This window comes from Haliotis asinina, chromosome 12, assembly GCF_037392515.1.
Source record: "Haliotis asinina isolate JCU_RB_2024 chromosome 12, JCU_Hal_asi_v2, whole genome shotgun sequence".
NCBI classification, from domain to species: domain Eukaryota; kingdom Metazoa; phylum Mollusca; class Gastropoda; order Lepetellida; family Haliotidae; genus Haliotis; species Haliotis asinina.
Window position 1 is genome coordinate 15,630,072 of NC_090291.1, and position 25,773 is coordinate 15,655,844.

General features: G+C 39.4%; 1 protein-coding gene across 1 annotated transcript in view; it reads right to left on the reverse strand.

Annotated features, from left to right (window-relative positions):
* Positions 1 to 19,147: 19,147 nt before the first annotated feature.
* The window catches only part of LOC137257606 (retroviral integration site protein Fli-1 homolog), a 51,587-nt gene continuing 44,961 nt past the window's right edge, over positions 19,148 to 25,773 (reverse strand). Inside the window, exons 7-8 of the mRNA XM_067794928.1 lie at positions 23,529 to 23,576; positions 19,148 to 22,022 (exon numbers count right to left, since the gene is read on the reverse strand). Coding sequence (XP_067651029.1) covers positions 21,499 to 22,022; positions 23,529 to 23,576 — 572 coding nt within the window. The 3' untranslated portion in view covers positions 19,148 to 21,498. The remainder of the gene's footprint in view (positions 22,023 to 23,528; positions 23,577 to 25,773) is intronic.

A 25,773-nucleotide genomic window follows, 5' to 3' on the forward strand; every position in this document is an offset into this window, starting at 1 on the left:
ATCCACTGGGCTACCCCAACGTCGCATCCAACAGGAGATAACATCGACAGAGGTGTAGACAACATGCTACAGCTTCTATTCACGTTGTTTTTATAGAATACACGGCAATTTTAGATGTTTTTTCATTGATGTAAAAGCGTCAAACTTTTTGAGTTAAAAACAGTGTACGCAATTTCTCTGTTACGTACCAGTAACGGTGGAAACGTTGTTAGCTACAGGGAAGTGCCTGCCGCCGCTGTTTCCGCCCCTTGGTGGGAGGTTTTTCTACAGGCCCCTCCTCTCACCACCCCTCCAACCATCCCCCTCCCGGCTCCAGTCTGTCAGCTTGCTCTCTGTCTCAACTGATCAATAATCGGTCTCTCTGGCGATTACAGGGAGGTAACTCCGGATAATGTTGTCGCCCGTTTGGAACCAAAAATTGTATTTTCACTCAAACAAGCAGGTTTTATTCGATTTTTCCAATGTTCGTTTTACTCATTATTCAACATAATTAGTTCATGACAAACCTTAACCTCTTTACGCATCTCTTTCTAAGCTCACTCGGGCACATTTTGATTTAAAACGCATTGTTTAATGAAGTGGATTATCACGATATAACAATATCTTTGTTGACATAAAATCAATGATGATTTCGAAAACATTTATTAAGAAAAACTACCTGAATGAAAGTACGAAAAATGTTATTTACAAAACAAAATGGTTTAAGTTCTTAATGTTTTTTATACTTTTTTGTCTACGCAAAACTATACAATATTATGTTGAAGTGTAAGATATGCCATTCATTCACTGGATATAAAACGCCATTCGTTAATTGGTTATGATACGTCATTCGTTAATTGGATACGATAAGTCATTCGTTAACTGGACATGACCCGTCATTCGTTAATTGGACATGATCCGTCATTCGTTAATTGGACATGACCCGTCATTCGTTAATTGGACATGATCCGTCATTCGTTAATTGGACATGACCCGTCATTCGTTAACTGGACATGACCCGTTATTCGTTAATTGGACATGACCCGTTATTCGTTAACTGGACATGATCCGTCATTCGTTAATTGGACATGACCCGTCATTCGTTAATTGGACATGATCCGTCATTCGTTAATTGGACATGATCCGTCATTCGTTAACTGGACATGACCCGTCATTCGTTAATTGGACATGACCCGTCATTCGTTAACTGGACATGACCCGTCATTCGTTAATTGGACATGACCCGTCATTCGTTAATTGGACATGATCCGTCATTCGTTAACTGGACATGACCCGTCATTCGTTAACTGGACATGATCCGTTATTCGTTAACAGGACATGACCCGTCATTCGTTAATTGGACATGGCCCGTCATTCGTTAACTGGACATGATCCGTCATTCGTTAATTGGACATGACCCGTTATTCGTTAACTGGACATGACCCGTCATTCGTTAATTGGACATGATCCGTTATTCGTTAACAGGACATGACCCGTCATTCGTTAACTGGACATGACCCGTCATTCGTTAACTGGACATGACCCGTCATTCGTTAACTGGATATGACCCGTCATTCGTTAACTGGACATGACCCGACATGACCCGTCATTCGTTAACTGGACATGACCCGTCATTCGTTAATTGGATATGATGCGTCATTCGTTAATTGGATGTGATACGTCATTCGTTAACTGGACATGACCCGTCATTCGTTAACTGGACATGACCCGTCATTCGTTAATTGGATATGATGCGTCATTCGTTAATTGGATATGATACGTCACTCGTTGATTGGATATGATACCCCATTCGTTAACTGGATATGATACGTCACTCGTTGCTTGGACATGCATGTGATATGGCCTAATATTCATTGGGATAGGAAGAATCAGCTATACCACCTCTATGCATATGCACTTGATTTTTTTCCATATTCCAAGGTATAATGTGATGCACGTGATGTTGTAAAAAAGAAAAGAATATACAGATGTTGCATTTGAGCTAAAACGTTAACCTGTAAACAAAACCTGTGGGAATCATTTCTGTAATCATCAGTGATCTGAATTAGCAGCCGAGTCCATCGTACTATGTCGGCTATATCAAGAGAATGTGTTTATGAAACACTATGAAATAGTGATGACACTGGGTGTTCGTTATAAGGTTATCATATCCTGTTCCAATGGAAACGCCGTCATATACATACGTTACGGCTAGCCACACTTATCTTCCTAAAATTTAAGATGGCAAATACATTCACCAACCATCTTTCCATGTCATGAATACATTCAAACATGACTACGCGTTCAGAAGAATAGAAGCGATTTATCGTTGCTGTACCTCTCCCTCCTACACACGGACAGGCGAAATCGCCTTACCTCCCAATGATTGGTTCCACACTTTTTCGATTTTTAAGGAATTATGGCATCTTTCATTCCTATGCTCTACATGCCATTCAGTTTTTCTTCATTAAGTGAGTGACACTTTTAGTAATTTTCCATCACCATCACGGCTGAGGAAGCCAGACACGGAATTCTTACATTGTACCCGTGTAGAGAATCGAACTTGTATCTTCGGCGTGAAGAACGAACGCTTTAACCACTTGCCTGCCGTCAATTCTTCATTTGCAGACTATAATGATTCTTTGCTCATTGCCTTGTGTCTGTGTGTTACTGTATATACCATCGAGGACTAACAACGTTGGTCGTTCTGAACGCAGTGGTCTCCCTTGTCTAGATACCCGTGAAGATCCGGGTTAGAATTGATCTTCAGCAAACCATTTTTGTCGTTAGGGGCGTTTAACAGGATCAGGTGGTCAGGCTCGTGGCCTTTGTTTGCACGTATCATCGAATCCCAATTGCATAGATCGATGTTCATGCTGTTGATCCCTGGATTGTCTGGTCCAGACTCCATTATTTACAGACCATATAGCTGGAATGTTGCTGAATGCGGCATTAAACAGCAACCCTAACAACCCTTGCCCAAACACGAATATGTCTAGGGTGCTGTATTTTCGCACAAAACAATCAGCTGCTTACTTCAGCAATAACATTGTTTGGTCAATCAAAAAAGATACGTCCCACAACATCACAAGAATGACGAAAACAAATCAACTCTGCTTTAGTATTAAACTTGTTAAGTAGGATTCTATTCGAATATAAAGTGCAAACACTTAACTTAATAACTGATATTAACATTTATCCATAATGGTTGGATAGGTTCCACTATATTGAGTAAAACAGATGTATCAAGAAATATCATAAATCATTGGTCATGTCTGAAGCTAACGGGAAATATTTCAATTAAACCTAGTTCTAATATCTGAATTATATTCATCGTTTATTCAAGTAAATGTCTGTATTGATAACCTTCACATTTATTCCTTAATCAAGGCCCGCATCTTTGACTCGAAACACAGGCTGGTTTTCATAATTGACACAGAGTCTTAATTTAAACTTTAGATTCAAACCTACTCTGGAAATTGCAGTGTAACAAATAGAAACTGAAATTTGATTAATTTCCAACTGAATGAGTTGTCATCTCTGAATAGCCATGAAACGACTTCAAGACTTGCTCAACCTCAAACAGCAGCTAATAATTAGCAATCTTGACCTCCTCGGAGTCTCGGAGCCACTAGGCGTGATAGATCCTCACAACAAGGGGTGGATGTCTTCAGGGCAGGCTGGTGTCGTTGTCAAAGTCACCCCACCATCACGGCGACGACCAGCGGTAGTGCGGCCCATTAGCGTAGAGAAGGGAGTAAATTTGCTCTGTAATTAAACCGCCTGTCTATTACACCGACTCATGAAATTAACAAAGCGTGAACAAGTGAAATGTGACGTGGGAAGCTTGGTGTCAATTTCCTGTAGAAATGTGATTTCGAAATCATCGCTTTCTTTAGAACGTCCGAAAATGAAAGATCGCCGGCGAATTGAAATATCAATAAAACACGTGCTTTATTCGTATCACGAGAAGGAACAGTAATTAGCATATCGTCGTTTTTGAATCAGACTCAGTGATCGATGACTGATCAGGGGTACGGAGCCTGAATTATCAACACAGTGAAACCGAGTCAAACTTGGGCAGGTTAAGTAATAAACCTCATTCCAAGGGAGATTACTTGTTCCGGTATACGGCAAAAACGAAGAAGGAAACGTCGATTGAAGTAACTCTTTTGTTGTTCGCTAGTTCCTGCGAGCGCCAGAGACGACGGTAGGCGCGCCCACAGAAGCCCGAATCATTGTCGACTGTTAATATCCCGACAGATCGATACTAAGAGAGATGTCATCCAATATTGCTTCAGATCAACTTCCTTTTTCGTCAATGGGATCTTAAAGGGACGGAAAAAGTCCTAATGCTTTTCCTTCTCACCGGAAACGTGCCCATAACGACCGGATGCTTGTCTGCGAGTGCGGAGCTGCGCTATGGCCGACATTGAGTATTGACGTGAGACACGTTACGTGGCCGAACGTTTCTTAATGGCCCATCTAGGGTCCTCTATCGACGTTTCCTGGGGGGAAGCAGATCGTTATCTACGCTGATACCTGCACAGGTAGACTTGAAAAGAGCTGCCATCGACAACCGATGATTCTATGTCAGCGGTGAGCATTTACATTACAAAAAGCTAGAAGGAAATAGCACTCATGTCCTTGCCCCGTTTGCGTTGAGTGGCTTATGTGCAAACACCTCCGTGTCGGATAATCACTTTCATACTCTGCAAGATGAAATATATGTACTGTTAGCAAACATTCTTAAAGTAGGTGATTGCTGATTTCTGAACGTTTCCTAATGTGTTGTTATAAAACCGCCTGACCACTCAATTAACTGAATAGGGATGTTCATATGAAGTGCACAGATGAACTGATTTCCTCGAAGGAGTAGGTGAGATGGGTTTGCAGGAGGTAGACTGGAGCTGAAGAGATCGGGTTGGGGCTGTTGGGATAACAGTAAAGAAAGGCTGCTCCTCTGTAGCTGAAATATGATCACTAGGACTATAGCCACATTGGTGCCATGCTTTAAATTCAGCCTTAGTGGCTTGACCAACCTGTCATGCCTGATGCGACATGATGATTGCAGTTGCTTTCTTTATTAGTACAGAATCCTCAGATCCTCTATACCATCTCAAAGATGGTGTCAGTATGGCATCAGGACGCATGATTGTGCATCTCCACTTTAACGTACAAATGTATGTCACTCACCTTTCCTTTGGTACAGTCTTGTCTTGAAATCCAGTTTTAGAGAGATAATCTAGTTATTCCACATAATAGCGGCGGTCTGTAAATAATCGAGTATGGACCACACAGTCCAGTGATCAACAACATGAACATTGGTCTGCGCCATTGGGATACGACGACAAGGGTCAGCAAGGTCAGCGAGCCATGTATTCGTGATAAACAAATTTCCCATTATTTAAAAAACTGATTGATTGATTAATTGATTGACTGAGATTGATTGATTGATTGATTGATTGACTGACTGACTGACTGACTGACTGACTGACTGACTGACTGACTGACTGACTGACTGACTGACTGACTGACTGACTGACTGATTGATTGATTGATTGATTGATTGGTTGAATTCACACTCGGCAATGTTACAAAAATAATCAAGTCTACACCAGACCAAAAAGCGATCAACAGCATGTACAACGAACAGCGAACCTGACCAGCCTTTCTCTTGATGTTGAAGTAAACAGTACCTAAAAAGAGAGACGACATGCCATATCTGCGCACGTTAACTACCTGCTCTTTTATTCTTTAGTCTTCAGTTACATTTTTACCAGGATTGAAAGTACCCAGTAGTTTTGACTCACTTGAAGCACTCACTATATGATTTGCATATATGTATGGTTACATCGAAGATGAATTTCTCCACTAACTTTGGGTAACCAGCTGAAAATCGTATGCAGATGAATTGCACGAGGATCATGCATCACGCTGCTAAAAGCACGTGCAAATATCGCGCATGTGAACAGCTGTGTTTTGGGGTAAAGTTTCGTTAGGAATTTTGCCAATTTTCTTGAAGTTTCATCATTTATTGAACTCATGACAACAATCGTTTCACCGTTACGAATCTGGTTTACAAGACATCAGTTCATGTATAAACAGTACCTTTAAAAAGTGTGGAATACTTTGCAAAATCTAATTTAGAACAGATGTCCGTAGTAAGTGGTTACATTTACACTAGTGCGTGAAAACCTTTGCCGGGAAGTATAATGTTTTTTACCACCCAAGGAACCGCCTCCAGCCAAAACCCTAAAGGACCCCAGGACTTTATTAGGTGTCTTGGATGACATTTAAATGTACCGACATTATCGGCCACAGACACGTGATATATTGCAGCTGACGAAATAGCAGGTCATTTGAAACAAACGGGAACAAAACAGAGCCGAAGAATTTATATTAAAATTCAGGACGATGATAACGGTGTATGTTCTAGCATTATTTTCTAATTTCTATTATCCCCTGGCCTCGTGCTAGGTGTCGGTTTATATCCAGGTAAAGCCCTCACAAAGGTAGTTCCTGGACAATACCTTTTGGAAGAGAGTATGATGGATACACCTGGGTTGACAGCAAGGTGTGTGGGTCCTTCGTTATCTTTGACATTTTTAAGGCAGGTAAACATTGACGTACGCCCATTGAACCACATCGTTGTCAATGGCACAGGCAGCTTGCCAATGCTCTAGCTATAGATGCTCTTGTCAATGACTTTCCAACACCTCAGATTAGAATGTCAAGGAAATTGATAATATTGAAAGGAGAGGTTTACAAGCGATTATGCTTTATTGGGTAGCTCTGTTTGTTTGGGGGAGCTGGTTAGGGTGGGGCTCGGTTCGCACGAGACGACCTCGTGACATGCGAAGGGGGATCGGGGTGGTCACGCGTTGGTAACGGACGAACAAACATGTTCACGTGCCAGAACGGAACATATTTCTTCTAATACTACATGCCTTGAAATTCACTTTTTATAGAAATGGATTTCTTTTTTATTTTCCCCCGAGCTTTGTTAATTTAGCAAGCGGGCTTGTTATCTTTGCATGTGTGATATTTATACAATACCGGATAAATATCAGGATTTATGCTCTTTAGCTCACATCCTTCCCGCTCTGACATTTTCTCGATCGTACATCCCTCTCGAAGAAGATGTCAAATTTCGGAAAAAATACACATGAGGGTCTGGGTTGAAAAAGCACTCAAATACAACAGAGCAGCAATGTCAGTGCGTCAGACCCTGAGTGTAATACACAAAATTATCATTTTCGTAGAGTGTATAATTATTGCATAGCCTGAATACAATGTCAATCTGACTATACCAACATGGCATTTGTACTGACTTAAGGTGTCATTTTTCTGTAGAGTGTAAAAAGGTATTTGTTATACTTTCTATTTTGACGAAGAATAGTTTCATAAGAAAACATTTACTCAAAAATATTTATGTTAAAGTTTAAGATTTTGGCTTGGACATTTCTACTATATGTTTTGCTTCTCAAATGTGTTTCGGCGTATTTTCATTTTCTTCATTTGGCAGTTTATGTTCTTTACAGTTAGAGTAAAGGTTTTAATATCATTTTTATAGATTTTAAGATTAAAATAAACAAAAATGGTTAACTGATAAAGTACTTTTCAGGTTGTCTGAATTAATGTACCCTTCAAAAAGGAAAATCATTTGTAACTGAATACAAAAGTGATATTTGTTTATACAGGTGACCAACGTCTCATCAGATAGATTTCTCTCACCTTCGCGTTTAAAATCAGTGTTAACATCTTTTTTTTGTTTGTATTTTCTGTGTATTTCTTACCTCTGCACTCAGCAATATTCCAGGTATATGACGGTCTTTATATAATCGAGTCTGGAACAGATAATCTAGTGATCAACGGCATGATCATCTATATACACATCTGGGATACGATGACATGTGTCGACCAGTCAGCGAGCCTGACAACCCCATCCCGTTAGTCCCCGCAACAAGCATGGGTAGCGGAAGACAAATTCTTCACGGGTAGACGAGTGGATGAAGAATGTAGAACCACCAATATCTAAGATAGAGGTATGTATGCATGGAGCTAGAACATATAGGCAACTAGATATAAATAAATAGATGCGTATAAATTATAAACAGAGAACATGAGTATAAGGTGATAATGAATATAAAGATGGAGAATAGAGAGCATGAATATGGATGTAGTGAACAGAACATCACTTCTAACCTGGATCTTCCAGGATAGAAACAAATGAAAGGAAAAAAGATCGATTTTCCCCATCTGTAGTAACTGAGCGTCAGTAAATGATATGAGTAGGGTTTTGTGTACTGAGTACCAATACTGCACAAAATCTAATAATTTCTTTTGGCCCATGTATGCGTGTATGCCTTGATTTAGACATTGGCGTTCCTAGTACAATGCTTTTTATACTTCGATTTCACAAACCACCATACCACTCTCTCTCAGAAACTGTTTCATTAAGATAAAACAATTTCTGGCCTCAATGAAGCTTTCAAACATGTGTATTGTAGACATGTGGAAAAGGAAGTCTCAGAATGGAATGAGTGAAAATACTGATGTCCTCTGCAAGACCCTATTCTGACTTGTGCCATGCGTTCCTGAGTATTACCACAACTGCCTAGCCTCTGCGTGTGTTAATAGGTTAAATACACTGGCAGGATATGCTCATCATTTCGCCCCAAGGTATTATCATTATTATCATTATTATTTTCATAGTGATTCATAAATACAAGCTTATGATATAGACGGCACTGTTATGAGCAGAGGTTTCTAATGGACGCGTTTAGTGATACATTCTAAAAATGCTTAACATCTGCGTAGAGTATACTTTCATCTGCGTAGATGAGATAGGGAAAGTGATTTGTGGCCTACATTTACACATGGGCTACACTGACCGATTACTACTGTCATGGCAAATCTAACGGAAATTTGCTCACCATTATACACTAGAGTTTGAACCTACATATAACGAACATATTTTTTATATTCCATCACTAAATAGAGAATACTGTATGTCTGTATGTTTTGAATAACATTTTAGCAACTAGACTACAATATCTGCCTTATAGAATATAAGTAAGTTCGTATAAAATCAGAACTTACTTCACAAAATATCTTTTTTATTGTCCCTGTGAAGTAGTATGTAGTGTATCTTTACGTGTGAAATTGATATGGATAGATACAACAATGTAAATAATTATCTAATTAAGTATTTTCTGACTTTCAATGTTATTTTTCCTCCCTTTCAAGCAGTGTCTGGCCTTAACCCTGAAAATCTGCAGATCTAAGAATTCAGAACCATCAAAAGATGTGGGTCCTGATCAGAAGTTTAGAAATATAAGTAATTCCCAGCAAGCAAGAATGTGACAACAAGAGACTGACTTAAAGAATTTAATTTAGAAATTTAAATCAGATTTATTTTTCAGAAAATCAATACTCTGAGTTATTGGTTATTAATGAAAAGCTTTCGGCCATAATGACCAAAGAAAACAAACGTTATGGGTCCGTGTGGTTTTCAGTCAGTTTTGAGCCGAATTACTTACGGTATTTTAGAACGCTGCCTTCAAGTATGTTCGTTTTCTCTTTTTGTCTTCCACATCTTTGCATAAAAAGATACACCCAGTCTCCTGTGCCAACGGTGAAGTATGATCACATATCAAAACGCAAGCTAAATTCAATTGTAAATATTTTCAAAACATAATTAAAATTTCGAGTGATCTAGCAACACAGAGGGAAGTGTCTTTAACTGTATCCATATGTGTAAAGTTAGTTGTGATATTTTGTTTCAAACGGGTTATGTCTGCAGTTGTGTTGAATGTTCATGTCGCAGCTGCAGCTGTCGTGTGCCGATGTACATGTCGTGTGCCGGTTAATCCCAGGCTTAAATCACACGGGAATGTTGGGCTTAAATGACACACCCTTCCATACGCCCTTCCACACCCTACCCTCATACTGGGGGTGGGGATGGGGGGCAGCCAACCTTCGTAGACCCTCATGAGGAGCTCATTAGTCTCCCCTATGTATCTTGTTGACTGTATGTACTAATTCAATCCAAACCATTCACCCCTACTCTTCCTCTCGCGCACACGCACGTACGCACGCACGCATAAACACACACACTCACACTTCCCGCCCCTTTTGGCTATTTAAAGAGCTGTTAAAACTACTTTGACTTTTTCCGTCAAATATAAGCTTGGCAGCGTTTAACATACGGACATAGGATCCGTAAAACTTCATGCCTTATGGTTAAATTCATCGACCTCAGTATTAATCGTTTAAGTCAGTTGATGACGACAATGAGTGGCAGACTGCTTGTTACTTGTGGCAAACCAAGCTTGCATATATAGATACTCACGTGTTAGTCTGACCTAGACTAATGCTTACATACAGCTGCAATGTATATGAAACAATGATAAGAGCGGCGTTACACAGGAAAAAAACAAAGCTTGCAGCAAAGGTACATGGTAAATACTTGTTCTTTTCATTAACCCATATTTGGTTAAAGTTTAACATGGTTTAATACATTTAGTGAACTGCCATAAAAGGTGACTCTGCTTGTCGTAAGAGAAGACTAACGGGATCAGGTGGTCAGGCTCGCTGACTTGGTTGACTATGTCATCGGTTCCCAACTGCGCAGATCGATGCTCATACTGTTGATCACTGGATTTTCTGGTCCAGACTCGATTATTTACAGGTCGCCACCATATAGCTGGAATATTGCTGAGTGCGGCTTAAAACTAAACTCACTCATTTAATGAACGTTAGTGCTAATATACTATAATAGTACTCTAATGACGAGTGCTTATTTCTTGTAAACACTAAAGCGAAAGGATGTGTGGTAAACACATCTTTTATCTGTATAGTGATATTGAAGTGATATCATTCGGATACAAGGGATGTGTGCCTTTGAACAATTGAAACACTCTGTGAAACTGAATAGCAATGCCACAAAATCCATCCCAAAATCACATTAAACGTTGGTACGAGTCCGACTGCAAGAATGTACTTGGGAATCACTACTAAACCTTGATAATGCAAGGCATTTATAAAAAGTAACATTACGAAATGTTTCTCAGCAGGAAGAGGAAACAAATCAAATATTACCAGACTAATATCAGATGGACAGTGTCTTGGGTTTTCATTTGAACCAGCAGAAGCGAGATTTAGAAAAGTTCACGAACTTTTTATTAGGAAAATAAAACTGCAGCGAGGTTTTGAAGTATGTTTTCCATGTCGTGTGAAATGAGTACAGACTTACTCAATAACTGCCTTCTTCAACTTTTTTTTCTAAAGAAGCTAAAAGTCGTTTAAAGTTTGGAAAATTGGACATTCTCCTGAAGCTTTACTTTGAACTTTAATGGTGCCGTAAAAGCGCCCAGTGCGTGAGTGACGTGGTAGAGCCATTGTCAGCGTGTCGTCGTGGACGTTGCAAACACTATAACGAGAAGTGAGAGAGGAGGGTGATGACTTCAAGTGACAAGTTCTCATCACTTCTCTCGTCCCCGTCACCCACCACGTCCGTTTCCCATCCACAAGACCGACAGGAAATTTCTTGTGCATCTGTTCTTGAGAACGGATCATCATCAGTGATGTGTGGTCCCGCTCTAATATTGGGCTTGTGCAATAGTTTTCTAATCGCTGCCATTGAATGTGCTTTTTTCTCCATGTCACATTTTCTCCAAGAAGACGTGCATCGGGGAGTGAGAGCTCAGTAATATCGGCCAGGCCGGAAATAAACCCCGCTATTCCGGTGGAACGGGTCGTGTGGACACGAGAGGAGTCACAAGAGCTCAATAAGGCAATTTCCTTATTCTGATTGACTTTTAGAAGCGATATAAGCACTGACATGGTCCTCTTGCCGAAATACTACAGGCGTTTTCCACCCGCACGTGACCTTAGTGAAAGCAGCATCTCGCGCCAACGAGACTTAGGCTTGCTCCGTTAATATCGCGATACTGTACGTGATTTTGAATGCGCTATGGTGTATGTGCCTGTTGACTGAGCGAAAGAGGGATGTGTCACCGGGAGTTCGCCTCGTTAACTCTAACATAGACACATTTAGACAGAATAAACTACTTAGGCACAACAATAGTGTTGTGTGATCGGTGAGTTAACTTAACATCCCCTGATCGTTAACCTTTGTGGGAAATCTTCTGGGATATTTAGCTGAATGCAAGATCCTTTCACTGAATTGTAATTTCCTCCGAGTTCCATAATTACAAGAAGTAGGGTTTCTTTTACTTTTGAGTGAACATGGCGATAGCGTGAGGGACACAATGAGTAAGGAGTAGTTAAAAAGTCGTAAAATTGAAACTAAATGCCGACGATAGAATGGAAACGTCTTTCTGCTCTGAGTTGAAAACTCAACTGAACCGTCCTAGTCAGCCCGGACATCCCCTTGCCTCAGAACTTTGGAAATCCGATTACCCATGTGTGCAAGTCTGTAAGTAAATAATCTATTAAAGGCATTATGGTGCTGTTACCAAGATCATCAATAACTAACGTCTATTTCCATAACATTTACGAGAACCACTCGAGCTGTGAACAAAGGGAAAAGAAAAAAGTATCGACATAGAGGGTGTAATGCTATCTCGACAGTGGTGTAATATCGAAATATGCTATGTGATGTAACCATCTTTGTCATAAGGTGTTTGGAATAAAGGCTTATGTATCATTTCGGCTACACCGGGTGTCATGACTGGTTCTCAGTGATCTGTTAAGTTTGTTTTCCGGTTTAAACAACTGGAACCCATTTGGTCAGATAATCAAAACTGATTATTCTTGGCGTTAACGTCTTATTTTGAATTACGCTCAGTTTTACTCTTTAGCAGATTGTTTCTACAGGCTAAAATATTTGACAGAGAGCAGTTATGCCGTCAAAATCCTGCAATTGCTAATCCTTTTACCAGAGATTCCTTTTGTTTACGTAAGTAGTTTTGCCTCTTTTATGAACAATATTCCTGCAATATTTCTGCAGACTCCAGGAATGGCCATCACAAATCATAAATGTGTGAAGATTCAACGTAATGCTAAACTCCCTTTCCCAGTATGGTGATACAGTTTACGTGTTTAGACTGTGCGACACACGGCTAAAACAAACTGATTCAGCATGTTAAAACAAACTAAATATATTAATTTCATAATTTTTTATGTTTACTGTTTTGAAGATCTCTGACCCTTTCCTTTTTCAAAAAAGGTTTTAGGAGGAAATTCGTCGTGAGATAATTTTCTCATTTGTTCATGCAGTCCTGACAGGTTCATGGCATTTTCTCATGATATCAGGCGTTGTCACTTTTCGTCATTTCTTGTGTCAACCTTGGTTCATGAACCTTGCAAAATGTGATCGTTCAAGGTTTTAATGATGCTCTCGAAAATATAACACCCATCAAATGTTTAGACGGACTAGTGTAAAGGTAGCCTTACTCCAGTCAACCGTTCTAAGCTGTATTTTGGCCACACTTTTACTTTTTAAGGGTACTTTTCACACAGGAACAGATGTATTGTCAAACAAATTCGTTAAGTTGAATGGTTACTATAATTATTATTATTAATATACGATGAAACACAGTGCAAATCGGAGAATTTTACATCAAGTTAAAAAAAGTTTACATCAAAACGCAGCTCTTAATATACACACACACACACACACACACACACACACATACACACACACACACACAGAGACAGATAGACACATATATGTACATATATATAAACATACATACATATATATACACACACACACGTACACATACACACACATATACACACACACGTACATGTGTGTGTGTGTGTGTGTGTGTGACGAAAACCTGACGCTATTTACGTTTCCCTATAAGATACATATATGAAACGGGTATGTTTGCCTTTCAGTGCCAGATAATTAAGGTTAGCGCTGTTTGCAAAAAAAAACATGATTATGTTTATAAAGTGTACACGGTACCCTAGCTGATTTTCAGTTCTGCACCAAAAGAAATCTTTTCATAACTGAGACTGAATACATAGTAATATAAAGAGGTTATTATCAACATCATTAAACAGATAAGCAAAATATGGTTTCAATATATTTTCTGAACATTTAATAAAGTTATGTTTCGTACTTGTAAATCACTGATGATAGCTGTGCGATTGTAAAATAATATGAACTTAACTATTCAAAACACCCAAAGGTTCAGTTATATGATATCGTATTCCCGTTTTTCACCTTGATGCAGGTAAACAAAACACATGTTCTGTCATTATTAAGCATTTGTCCTGCCAAAATAATAAACAGAAATGATAAGGACCATTCCCATAATTGATTATTGGAAATCTGTAAGGTCCATTGTACGATTCCTATCGTACCATCAGCATGTGTTTTTGTGTCACTACCTCCAGTCATTCATTATATGTAACGTAAGTGATGGAAATACGCTTGTCATTTCATCGAAACTCAGGTATAGTCAATTCCCCATTTTCAACATAACGGATGGTTTTGGTATATTTCAAGGCACATGGTACAAGACTGAAAATAGTCCATAGACTGCAGCAACAATACAATCCATGTATCATGTATCAAGTGATTTTTTTCGTTTTGTACTGATTTTGACGGTTTTTTCAGCTAATACTCCCCTCTCTCTTTGTAAAGCAATATATTTATTGCTATGTATTGTCAAATAAATTATATTGCAATATATTGCGATTCAAATACCCATATTGCCATGTATGCTGGGAACTTAGCGTTTGACAGTAGGTGGCGCTAATTGCGCATCCCCATCCTATTTCCTAGATTATAAGACCCTAAACATAATGATCAGAATTAGGTTGGATTCCAGAATTAGGCTGGATTTCAGAATTAGGTTGGATTATCAGGGATTTTTTTTCACAATTTATAGTATTGCACTATGCCGTTTTGTCATTGAATGAGAAGTCTGTGTAGATTTCTATTTAAAACATGAAGCTAGTCACAAAATCTTCATACGTTTTTAACCCGATATACCTGTTCTCGGTAAAAATATTGCATTAGGTATAGGTAGGCGAATTGCAATATACCAGTAAAACCGTGCAATCTTACTCTGTTGTAGGTGAAAGTGTAGCCAATTGTTGGATCATCGCGTGGAAGACTCAGTTCGATTCTTCATATGGGCACAACATGTGAGGCCAATCTTTGGTATTTCTTGCTGTGATATAACGGGGATATTTCTTTAACTAATTCCTATTCGTTATCGATATTACGTGGCGTTAAGTAAAATATGCACGTTTCAGTGTAGTTGATCTTGTCTCTGAAGTCAGTCTTCCCCCACCTATCAACGTATCATGCTCAATTGGAATGTGAATGGAATGTCAATGGAATGTCAATGGAATAATGAGAACATATATTTCTTATAAGCATATATCTTTTAATTCAACACCTATAGTGCATTAATTTACAGTCGGAGTATTAGCAATAGTAATGGTGCTGCTGCTGCTGGTGGTAGTAGAGGTAGTAGTAGTTGTAGTTGTAGCTGTAGCAGTAGTAGCAGCAGCACCAGTACTAGTAGAAGTCGTAACAGCAGCAGTAGTAGTTGTAGTAGTCATAGTAGTAGCAGTAGTAGTAGTAGTAGTTGTAGTTGTTGTTGTTCTTGTTGTTGTTGTAGTCATAGTAGTAGCAGTAGTAGTAGTTGTCGTTGTTGTTGTTGTAGTCATAGTAGTAGTAGTTGTAGTTGTTGCAGTAGTAGTTGTAGTAGTAATAGTAGTTGTTGTAGTAGTCATAGTAGTAGTAGCAGTAGCAGCAGTAGTATACGTAGTTGTTGTTGTTGTTGCTGTTGTTGTTGTAGATGTAGTAGTTGTTGTAGTTGTTGTTGTTGTTGTAGTTGTCATAGTAGCAGTAGTAGCAGTACTAGAAGTTTTCGTGGTGGTGATGCCAGTAGTAGCGGGAGCAGAATAAGTAGTAGTTACGGTAGCGGTTGTTTTTCACACGTAATGAAAAACTACATGTGATAATTTAAAGAATAACATTAATTGTTACTTGTTATTACTTGTCACGATACCTGGACCCTATGTATGCTTAACTGTAATTCTTTACCCAATAATGCCCAGCTGGAACTGATGATTGTTTATCTCGTGTAGAAGATATCAACAACGCTTAGACTACCATTCCCCACCTGCTTGACAATATCTTGTCATTGGATCAGTAAATATTTACAGTGCGTTTGTTAATTAAGTCTGTCAGTTCAAGATGCACACATTCAAAGCAACTATACAACCCATGGAGATATAGTATGACCAGAATTCTTGAGAAGTTAATGAATATGTCTATTTAGGTTTCTAGCATAAACGACCTATAAAGTGCTTGGTTTCATTCCGTTAATCCTTTTTCATTAGCTTGTGAGGAGTTATCCCCCTTCGTTTACTTCCGTTGTTCCTTTTCATTACTTTGTGAAGAGTTATTCCCCTTCGTTACTAGCTGCAGACGACATTTATAGTGATCCTCAGTATGGAGAGAAGGGGAACTTGATTTTAGCGTAGAGTATAATAGCAAGGACATCAGATCAGCTAGTGTGATTTCAAGTAGAACAGGCATCCCTTTGTCCACTCTTTATCTTGTTTTGAAATATTTTGCAAACGGATATTGCATTGATAACCAAGGAGGTACAGGGAGGCCCAGACAACTGACTGTCGGTGACAGGAGACGACTTGGTATTCTTGTTTCTATAAACAAACGAAGGAGTGTAGAAAACTGAAGGCTAGATATGATTGATATAGGAATTGTGGCTGTCTATAAGAAGAAAATAAGAACTGAGTTGCAATGGATTGGCAGAACAGTCGAGGAATTCCCTCACCGATCATGAAACGCTAACAAAAGGAGCGAAGGTTGAACTGGTGCTCACATCATGGAAGTTCTAACTGGGACAATGTGATTTTCTCAGATGAAGGTCTGTGTGTCTGTTTCCTAAAACCCTGAAATTCTGGACCAAACACGCTGAAAAAGTACAGTCCGATATTTAACGTGTACGACGGCATATTTGTGTTAGGGGCAACGCCCCTCTGTGTATTTGAAGGGAATGTAAACAGTGAGCGGTACACAGATATTCTCGAGGGACATAACGACCCAGAACATCGTTCAAAGGTTTCACAGATCTGGTTTCGGACCCAAAATATGTCATGATTAGATTGGCCAAGTTATAGCCCTGACCTCAATCCATAAGAAAATGTTTGGAAAAACATGAAGGAAAGTGTCAGTGAGAAAACTCTGACAAATACAAATATTGCTGCAATAAATGAAGAGGTGGTCCAATATTGAGACAGCAAGGACCACGACTTTCCAACTTCTTTGATCAGTAGTATGTCCTGCCGCACTAAAGCCTGCATTGCTGCCCATGGTGATTTGACAAAAATACTAACTGTTCATATGTCTTTGAATCTGGAGTTATGTTCTGGTAATATTCACAATTAGAACGTGAGTAATTAGTGAAAAGAAATTAATAATGCAATCTTTAAATTCTAAATAATTTCAGGTCATATTATATAACAAATTAGAGACTGCCATACATCACCTGCTTGACAGTATCCTATCATCAGAACAGTGAATGTTGACAGTATATTTGAAGTCTTAGTGCCATTGCGAATGAAAGAAGCACAATCGCAAAGTAATTGCACAACTGCATTAAGTGTTTTTTCGTCTGGAAATGCACCTTGGAGGAAAATAGCTCCTTCCAGTTCAGTACAGTCGATCTGTCCAACCCAGGCTTCGCGCCAGTGCTGTGGCTGTTCTAACGAAGATTTACTGCAAACCATTAAATCTTTTTTCTCAGTATTTTTTTTTCGTTTTTGTGTTTTTTTGTCATCGTGGCCCCAGGAGCTGATATCGACCTGCCTTACCTGCGACGGAGATTTTACAGCGTTTCAGTGCCGCTACAAGTCCGAAGTGGGCATTGTTGTGTTGGATATCGATCTCTTTAACGCCATAATGATCTACTAGGTACTCGATGACATACATTGGTAACAATGCACAGAGTTTTGTCTGGATATGACAGCTCTGTTATTCATCGCGAGGTCTGGTTAAGTTGTACGTGATGAATGTTTTGCCTGTAGAGATAGATACGGTTGTGTTGGTCGTGGTGGATGAAATGGGTAGCAGTAGTTGTAGTGGTTGCTGTACTAGTAGTAGTAGTAGTAGTAGTAATAGTAGTAGTAGTGGTAGTGGTAGTAGTAGTTGCAGTGGTAATGGAGATAGTGGGGCGATAACAATAGTATTACTGGTAGCAGTAGTAGCAGTAGACGTAATAGTAGTAGTTGTGGTGGTGGTGAAGACGGTGCGTCGATAATAATAGTATTACAGGAGGTAGTAGTAGTAGTAGTAGTAGTAGTAGTAGTAGTAGTAGTAGTACTAGTTGTGGTGGTGGTGGTAGTGGCGATAATAATAGTATTACTGGTGGTAGTATATTTGGTAGTAGTAGTAGTAGCAGCAGCAGCTGTAGCAGTAGCAGTAGCAATAGTAGTAGTAGTAGCAGTAGCAATAGTAGTAGTAGTAGTAGTAGCAGTAGTAGTAGCAGTAGCAATAGTAGTAGCATCAGTAGCAGTAGCAATAGTAGTAGTAGTAGCAGCAGCAGTAGCAATAGTAGTAGTAGTAGTAGTAGCAGCAGCAGCAGCAGCAGCAGCAGCAGTAGTAGTAGCAGTGGCAATAGCAGTAGTAGCAGTAGTAGTGGTAGTAGCAGCAGCAGTAGTGGTGGTAGCTGCAGCAGTAGTAGTAGTGGCAGCAACAGTAGTAGTAGTGGCAGCAGCAGTAGTAGTAGTGTGCAGATTGGTGTACATGTAGTAACTGCTGTTAGCTTGATAATGACGTAGGAACCTAATGTTGTGTGTTTCATTCATTGTATATAACGTATATAACCTGGACATTGAATAACTTGCACCCATTTCAAGTGATATTTGTATACAGCGTACACTATGGTTTAATCATGTCCACGCATGAGAGCATCACGTCATTCGTTTTTAAGCAATTCGCTGCATTCATATTCTCAGTTCATGCAATTGTCGAGAAAACTATGCCTTTAAAATGATAGATGTAAGAAGTAAAGGACACTCAAGACTTGACTAAACAGCGTCCATGGCGAGAATCCTACAAACAAGCTTCACACGGATCCATTATGAATCATCAACGAATTCATTCAGTGATTCAGTGATTCATTCCATACGAAAAAATAAGTATCAGTCGAAATTTTTTTTAATCTCTGTTGTCAATATTAATTACAAACAATTGAAGGTTAAACAAAATATTGTAAATTCCCTCACAGGAAACAACATTATGCAAATCATGTGAAATAAATTATTTAAAAAAGTATTCAAGTTTTTACTGTACATACAAAGCATAGCTCACCTGGTAAAAGTATACGTACAATGAAGCAGCGTCCTGACTAGATTCGTTAGTATTACAGGTGAGCTACACAAAAAGACTACACAAGAAGACAACTTTCTACCTGAAAAAGGGTGGAATTGTGGACATCGGTTTGACATGAAATGTGTTTCAGTTTGATTTCGTTCAATTAATGTTAAATAAAGTTCCAAACCTGGAACCTAGAGAATACAATACCATAATCTTGAGTGAGTGAGTGAATGTAGTTTTACGCCGCTTTATCGCAGCAGCATCGAGACCCATGTGGTGAATCCAACCCGGATCTTCAGCGTGACGAGCGAACGCTTTAACCTCTGTAGACCTAGTCTACCCCACCACTTTTGGACTTGGCACAGGCTATATGTACAATTATGAGACAGTTTTCCTCTTCGAAGGGCTGGTCGTGTGAAATACAATAGATCGTATACTCTGAAGGTAATTCTCTCTCTACATCTGTGAAAGAAGGGATCGGATCGTAATAGATCAAAGTATTAAAATCAAGGATTCGAACGATCAAGATTTTCTACAAAGCAGCTTGGACGTTTCAGACCACTTGGATATGTGATTTCAGGTGAATGTTCAGATACAGTTCGATGTTTTCCATGTAGGGTCCACTTCGTCTGTCACGTAAATCTATGAAACATTCTGACTATACTTCTGTACTATATTTAAAAAACACATGTCATTCAAGCTATCTTGGCCATGTGAAAACGCTATGTCCTGATAACAGGAGTGGAGTCAATATTGTTTTAGGCTGCTTTAAATAGTGTTTCGGTTACATCGCGGAGTGTTAGCTTAATACTGAATCAAAGTCAGAATAGAGGCAGATAACAAGCATCGCAACTTTGGTGAAATCCTCAATGGTATACGGCACAGACAAACCTAGAAACATCGTCATGGCAAGCCGGGATTAGAACCCAAGAACATATGTTGGTAGCATGTTCAAGGAACGCAACTCTGTATTTTGAATTGCGTTGCCTTATGATCACTGGACCCTGTGCCACCGTGGGTTTTGTTGACAAAGCGGACCTTGAAACTAACACCTTCAAAATGTCTTAAACACCTACCAATAATATATCAGGGCATTATGTTCGATACATAGTATTGAAATCCAACTGCGAGGAGTGGAGGGTAACATATGCTTACAAGGGGCATGGGTCAAACATTAAATATTCCTGGGGCATCACAAAGAGAACATAATGATATACATATATTAGGAGCATGATGTCACGTGAACCTGCACAATAGAGCAATGATATACAAAATAATACGAGACCGGGCACAATATGATATATACCGACATAAGTGACAATTAATTAAACAATGCACAATAGTGAGGAGATAAAAATGATAACGTATCTGGGGTATCTGATAAAAACAACAGAATACTGATATGAACGAGGTTGGGGGTAATATTTGTTTCGAAGGGGCGTGGGATAAAAATGATAACACAAAAGGGGTATCAAACAAAATAGTATTTTACATGTGGGGGCACAAGACGAATTAACAATATTCTACATAACTTTGCATCGGATAAATCGGTGGTATTCTGTGTAAGGGGGCACAAGATAAAATAGAAGCATTCTACGTAAGGGGGCAACAGATAAAATGGAAGCATTCTACACAAGAGGGCAGTAAACACAATGAAAGTATTCCACTTAAGAGGGCCCAAATGAAATGGGCGTTTTCTACATATAGGGGCACCCGATAAAAAGGAAATATTTCTAAATAAGAGGGCACAAGACAAAATAGCAGTATTCTATACAAGGGGCATGATTTTATAATACAATTGCATAACGTGGGGCATGACATTAATCAACGAACGTGTAAGAGACGTGAAACAGTTTCAAAACAAGGGGCATGATATGTATTCGTCTGCCCCGATTAGCACTGGAGAGTGTTATAGCACTGAAATGCTAGATTCTAGCATCTTTACCATACAGTAAACACGGTCCATGTCATCTGTTTATCAGGTGAGCTATGTGAGACTAGAGAGTTATTAAATCCAACGTAAGCATGAGCGTTCACCATTCAAAATCGTCGATATGTTGAATAACCAGGACTTCCTGGAGCTCTATGGCCAGGTGGAGTATCAGCACACCACTGATGTCGTTTGAATCAGTGGTATGTCTATGTACACTATGTACAAGCGGCGACTGATGGGTCTAGTGCGCGTAGTACGTCCCAAGATGTGAGCTGAAGTGACCCGTATGGTGGGGTATCACTGGCCCTGGGATCCCCGAGAATATATTACTGTTCGTATTGGACCAGTACCCCGTGTTGCCCCCGAACAGACCCGTGGGTGGGGAGGAGATGGTTGAGTGAGCCGTTGGGAACTTTGGGCTTGGGTAGCCTGACATGAACATGTCCTGTTGGTAGCGGAACGCAGAAGTATCCCCGGAATTCTGTTGCAGGCACTGAGCCAAACCGGCAAAGTCAAACTTATAGGCGTATCTCTTGCCGTGGACCTTCGTCATGATGTTCTTGTCGTAGTAGTACCGCAGTGCACGACTCAGTTTGTCGTAGTTCATGTTGGGTTTGCTTTTCCTCTCCCCCCAGCGTCTTGCGACCTCATCCGGGTCCACGAGTTTGAACTCCCCATTTGTACCCTCCCACGTGATGCAGGTGGCGTTCTGACTGTCTGACAACAACTCCAGCAGGAACTGCCACAACTGGATCTGACCGCTGCCTGGAAAATACAGGAAAGAAAGCATGAGTATACATGTATAGAGGATCGTAAAGAGCATGAATATAAAAGTATGGAAGGAGTGTAGACAGCACGGGTATATACGTAAGGAGGAATGTGGAGAGTATGAGTATATATGCATAGAGATAGCTATAGCATGAGTTTATATGTATACACGAGAGTAAAGAGCATGAATATATAGAGAGATGGCTATAGCATGAGTATATATGTATACACGAGAGTAAAGAGCATGAATATGTAGAGAGATGGCTAGAGCATGAGTTTATATGTATACACGAGAGTAAAGAGCATGAATATATAGAGAGATGGCTAGAGCATGAGTTTATATGTATACACGAGAGTAAAGAGCATGAATATATAGAGAGATGGCTAGAGCATGAGTTTATATCTATAGAGGAGAGCAGAGAGAATGAGTATATATGTAAAGAAAGTGGATACCATTAGCACATTTCCACGGAAGAGAGTAGAAAGCATGAATATATATGTAAGGAAGAGAGTAGCGAGCACGAGTATCAATGTATGGAGGCGAGTAGAGAGCATCAGTATATATATAAGCAGGAAAGTGGATAACATTAGCACATTTGTATGGAAGAGAGTAGACAGCACGAGTATATATGCATGGAGGAGAGTAGAGAGCATGAGTATATATGTTTGGAGAAGAGTAGAGAGCATTAGTATATATATTTGGAGGAGAGTAGACAGCATGCGTATATATGTAAGAAGAATGGAGAGATTGAGTAACTATATATTATGGAGGAGAGTAGAGAGAATGAGTATATATGTTTGGAGGAGAGTAGAGAGCATGCGTATATATTTTTGGAGGGGAGTAGAGAGCATGCATATATGTATGGAGGAGAGTAGAGAGAATGAGTATACATGTATGGAAGGGAGTAGAGAGAATGAGTATACATGTATATGTTTGGAGGTGTATTGAAAACATGCATATATATGTTTGGAGGAGAGTAGAGAGCATGCATATATATATGTATGGAGGAGAGTAGAGAGCATGCATATATATATATATGTATGGAGGAGAGTAGAGAGCATGCATATATGTATGTATGGAGGAGAGTAGAGAGAATGAGTATATATGTTTGGAGGAAAGTTGATACCACTAGCACATTTGTATGGTAGAGAGTAGAGAACGTAAGTATATTTGTATGGAGAAGAGTAGAGACCATTAGCATGTATGTATAGTGTGTGAGAGAGTGTGCAGGGTAGAGTGCCACAGAAATATAGGAATTAATATCAGACTTTGTGCTATGTCACTTCAGGTATTGCAAATATATTTTGTAGTAGTAGTAGTGGTGGTAGTAGTAGCAGTAGTTGCTGCTGTTGTTGTTGCTGCTGTTACTACTACTCTTATAGAAGTAGGACAGGATGTCGTGATTAAACGTTTTTCCAAAGATGTTAAAACAGTAAGTTCATTCTTAACATCAAATTCAAGCTTTTGGAAAATTAATTCCGGTTTTAATGTCTCATATTTACCTGAACTCGACAATCTTGTTGCAATCGGAGTGAAAAGGTCGTACGGATCTATGGAAAGAAAGCCACAGTTAAAATGTGTTTACCCAATTCTCCACAACAGAAAAAACAGCCAGCTATTTCAGTCACGCTTCAACACTTAATAAGACCAACAGCTATTATTCTCTCGTAAACTGCCAAACCCCTTTGTTGTACTGGCTCTAGCCTGCGAGGTCTCAAACACCTCAATACATGATACACATTTAATAGATTCAGAAGTGTGCGGTTATGAATTGAATCACGTTTAAATTTAATTTAAAATCCATTCAATCCTAAATTTGAACTTTTTACGCCCACCGCGAACTCAACGGGAATGATTTTTAACCTCTGGTTTGAAAGCAATAAATTGTTCTAGCGACTTAAACAGTCGCAATGAGTTAGATAATAACGCCCGCATTGAAGTCGCCATAACACTTCATAATGGGTAGGAAGTTCTGCTGATGGCGATCTCAAGCGCCCAGTCATTACTCGGTAACAGGTGGAGACAGTGTATTGAAATCACAAATCTCGTGTGAATCATGTTTCAACAGTTAGCACATGTTTATAACAAATGACAAAAACATTGATTTGTACATCAGTACGCTTATGGTGTGTGAAATCGCATTTTCAAATCTATTGTTACCCCTTGGTAACCATGATAGCTTAACTGATGGAGTCGATATGGAAAGGAAAATGAAAAGGAATGCCAGCTACACTGAATAACTCGTAAAGATTTTTTCCCTAGCTGAACAAAAAGAGATTGAGTGTTTGTTGAGGCGTGTACTTTAGCGGCCTCAGAGAAAGACTCAGCACAGAGGTCAGACAATTGCATTACAAGTGTCTAGTGTTAAGAAGGCTAACTGAATTGGGCTATAGGACAAGCCCACAGCGACTGTCGAGTCCGACAGATGCGAAATGGCCGTAACTTGCAACTATCGTGCAGCTATTGTCCAACTTCAGGCTGTTGCTTCATATACCAATGCTTCAGAAACTTGTGCATAGCAGCGTTCAACGTAAAAACATCAACTGTGTTCAAATTAGAATGTTTTTCAAAAGGCCAGCCACTGTACCACGAAGTGGGCGTAAGGAGACCAAAATAGCTCACGATATTTCTGTTAAATTATGAACTTTAATTGTGGAGAGACATTAGGATATCTTTTTAAGTTCACATGTTTACAATGCCAGATATAAAATAGTTCACAAATAGGTCACAAATAGTTCTTTTACGAGAATACATGTTCCACTTTAATGAAAAATCGTTTTCTCTTTATCAAAACAAATGATCTGTTTTAAATACATAATTATCATAATAATAAACATGTACCAGAATAAACGACCTGTTAAAAAAGGACAATGTTCAGGTTTTTTTAAGTTTGTAGTTTTATAAAGTAATTTCTGTATTAAAGCAATGTTTCTTAAAGGAGCAATTGTGTATTTGGCAGAAAGGGTTAATCAAAACCATCTCTATTGCTTTACGCACCATTCAAGAATCTTAGAAAATATTTTCTGGAAAGCGTGAAAAATAAATATTGGCTACCATTTTGAGTTTGCTCTTCACCGTGAAAACGTCCTTAATTCCCAATACTTCACAAGAACAAATCAAATATCCATAACGAGAATTTTAATCAACTCCTGGATTAACCGAAGTTGGTGACGCCGCTCGGCTAAACAAGAGCAACTGCCCTGAAGGACACCTGCGTCACTGCGTGACATCACAAGGCCACAGGTTCTACTGTTTTCAATGGCGGCTCACGACAGTCATTTGACAACGCGAGAGGACATCGCGGGTCACTTCAGAGCACAGTCATAATTTCCTTCTCAGCAAACACGAGCATTCATGGCGAACAGCCCTTCAATCTAGACAGGGTCAGTGCAGGTCACGGGTGGATGAACAAAGTGGAACGACGCTCGGGTAGTCTCGACGTGGCACGCGTCAGTCGCGTGTCACTGGGAGGTACCTGGAGGAAGGTAGCGTCCGCTCGGTGACATGCGCTACCTGGGGTCACTGCGTACGTGAAATGGGAGACTGTTTTTCAGATTTTCCACATGAGGCTGTGATGAAAGTGCATTTTCATTTAACGAAATTAGTTCATTCGTTTATTATTTTGTTTTGCTTCTTTTTTTCTTTTATTTATTTATTTATTTATTTATTTATTTATTTCATACAGCCACATTCCAGCTGAATAACTCAGTCGAGTCTGAACCAGACAATCCAGTGATTGACATCATG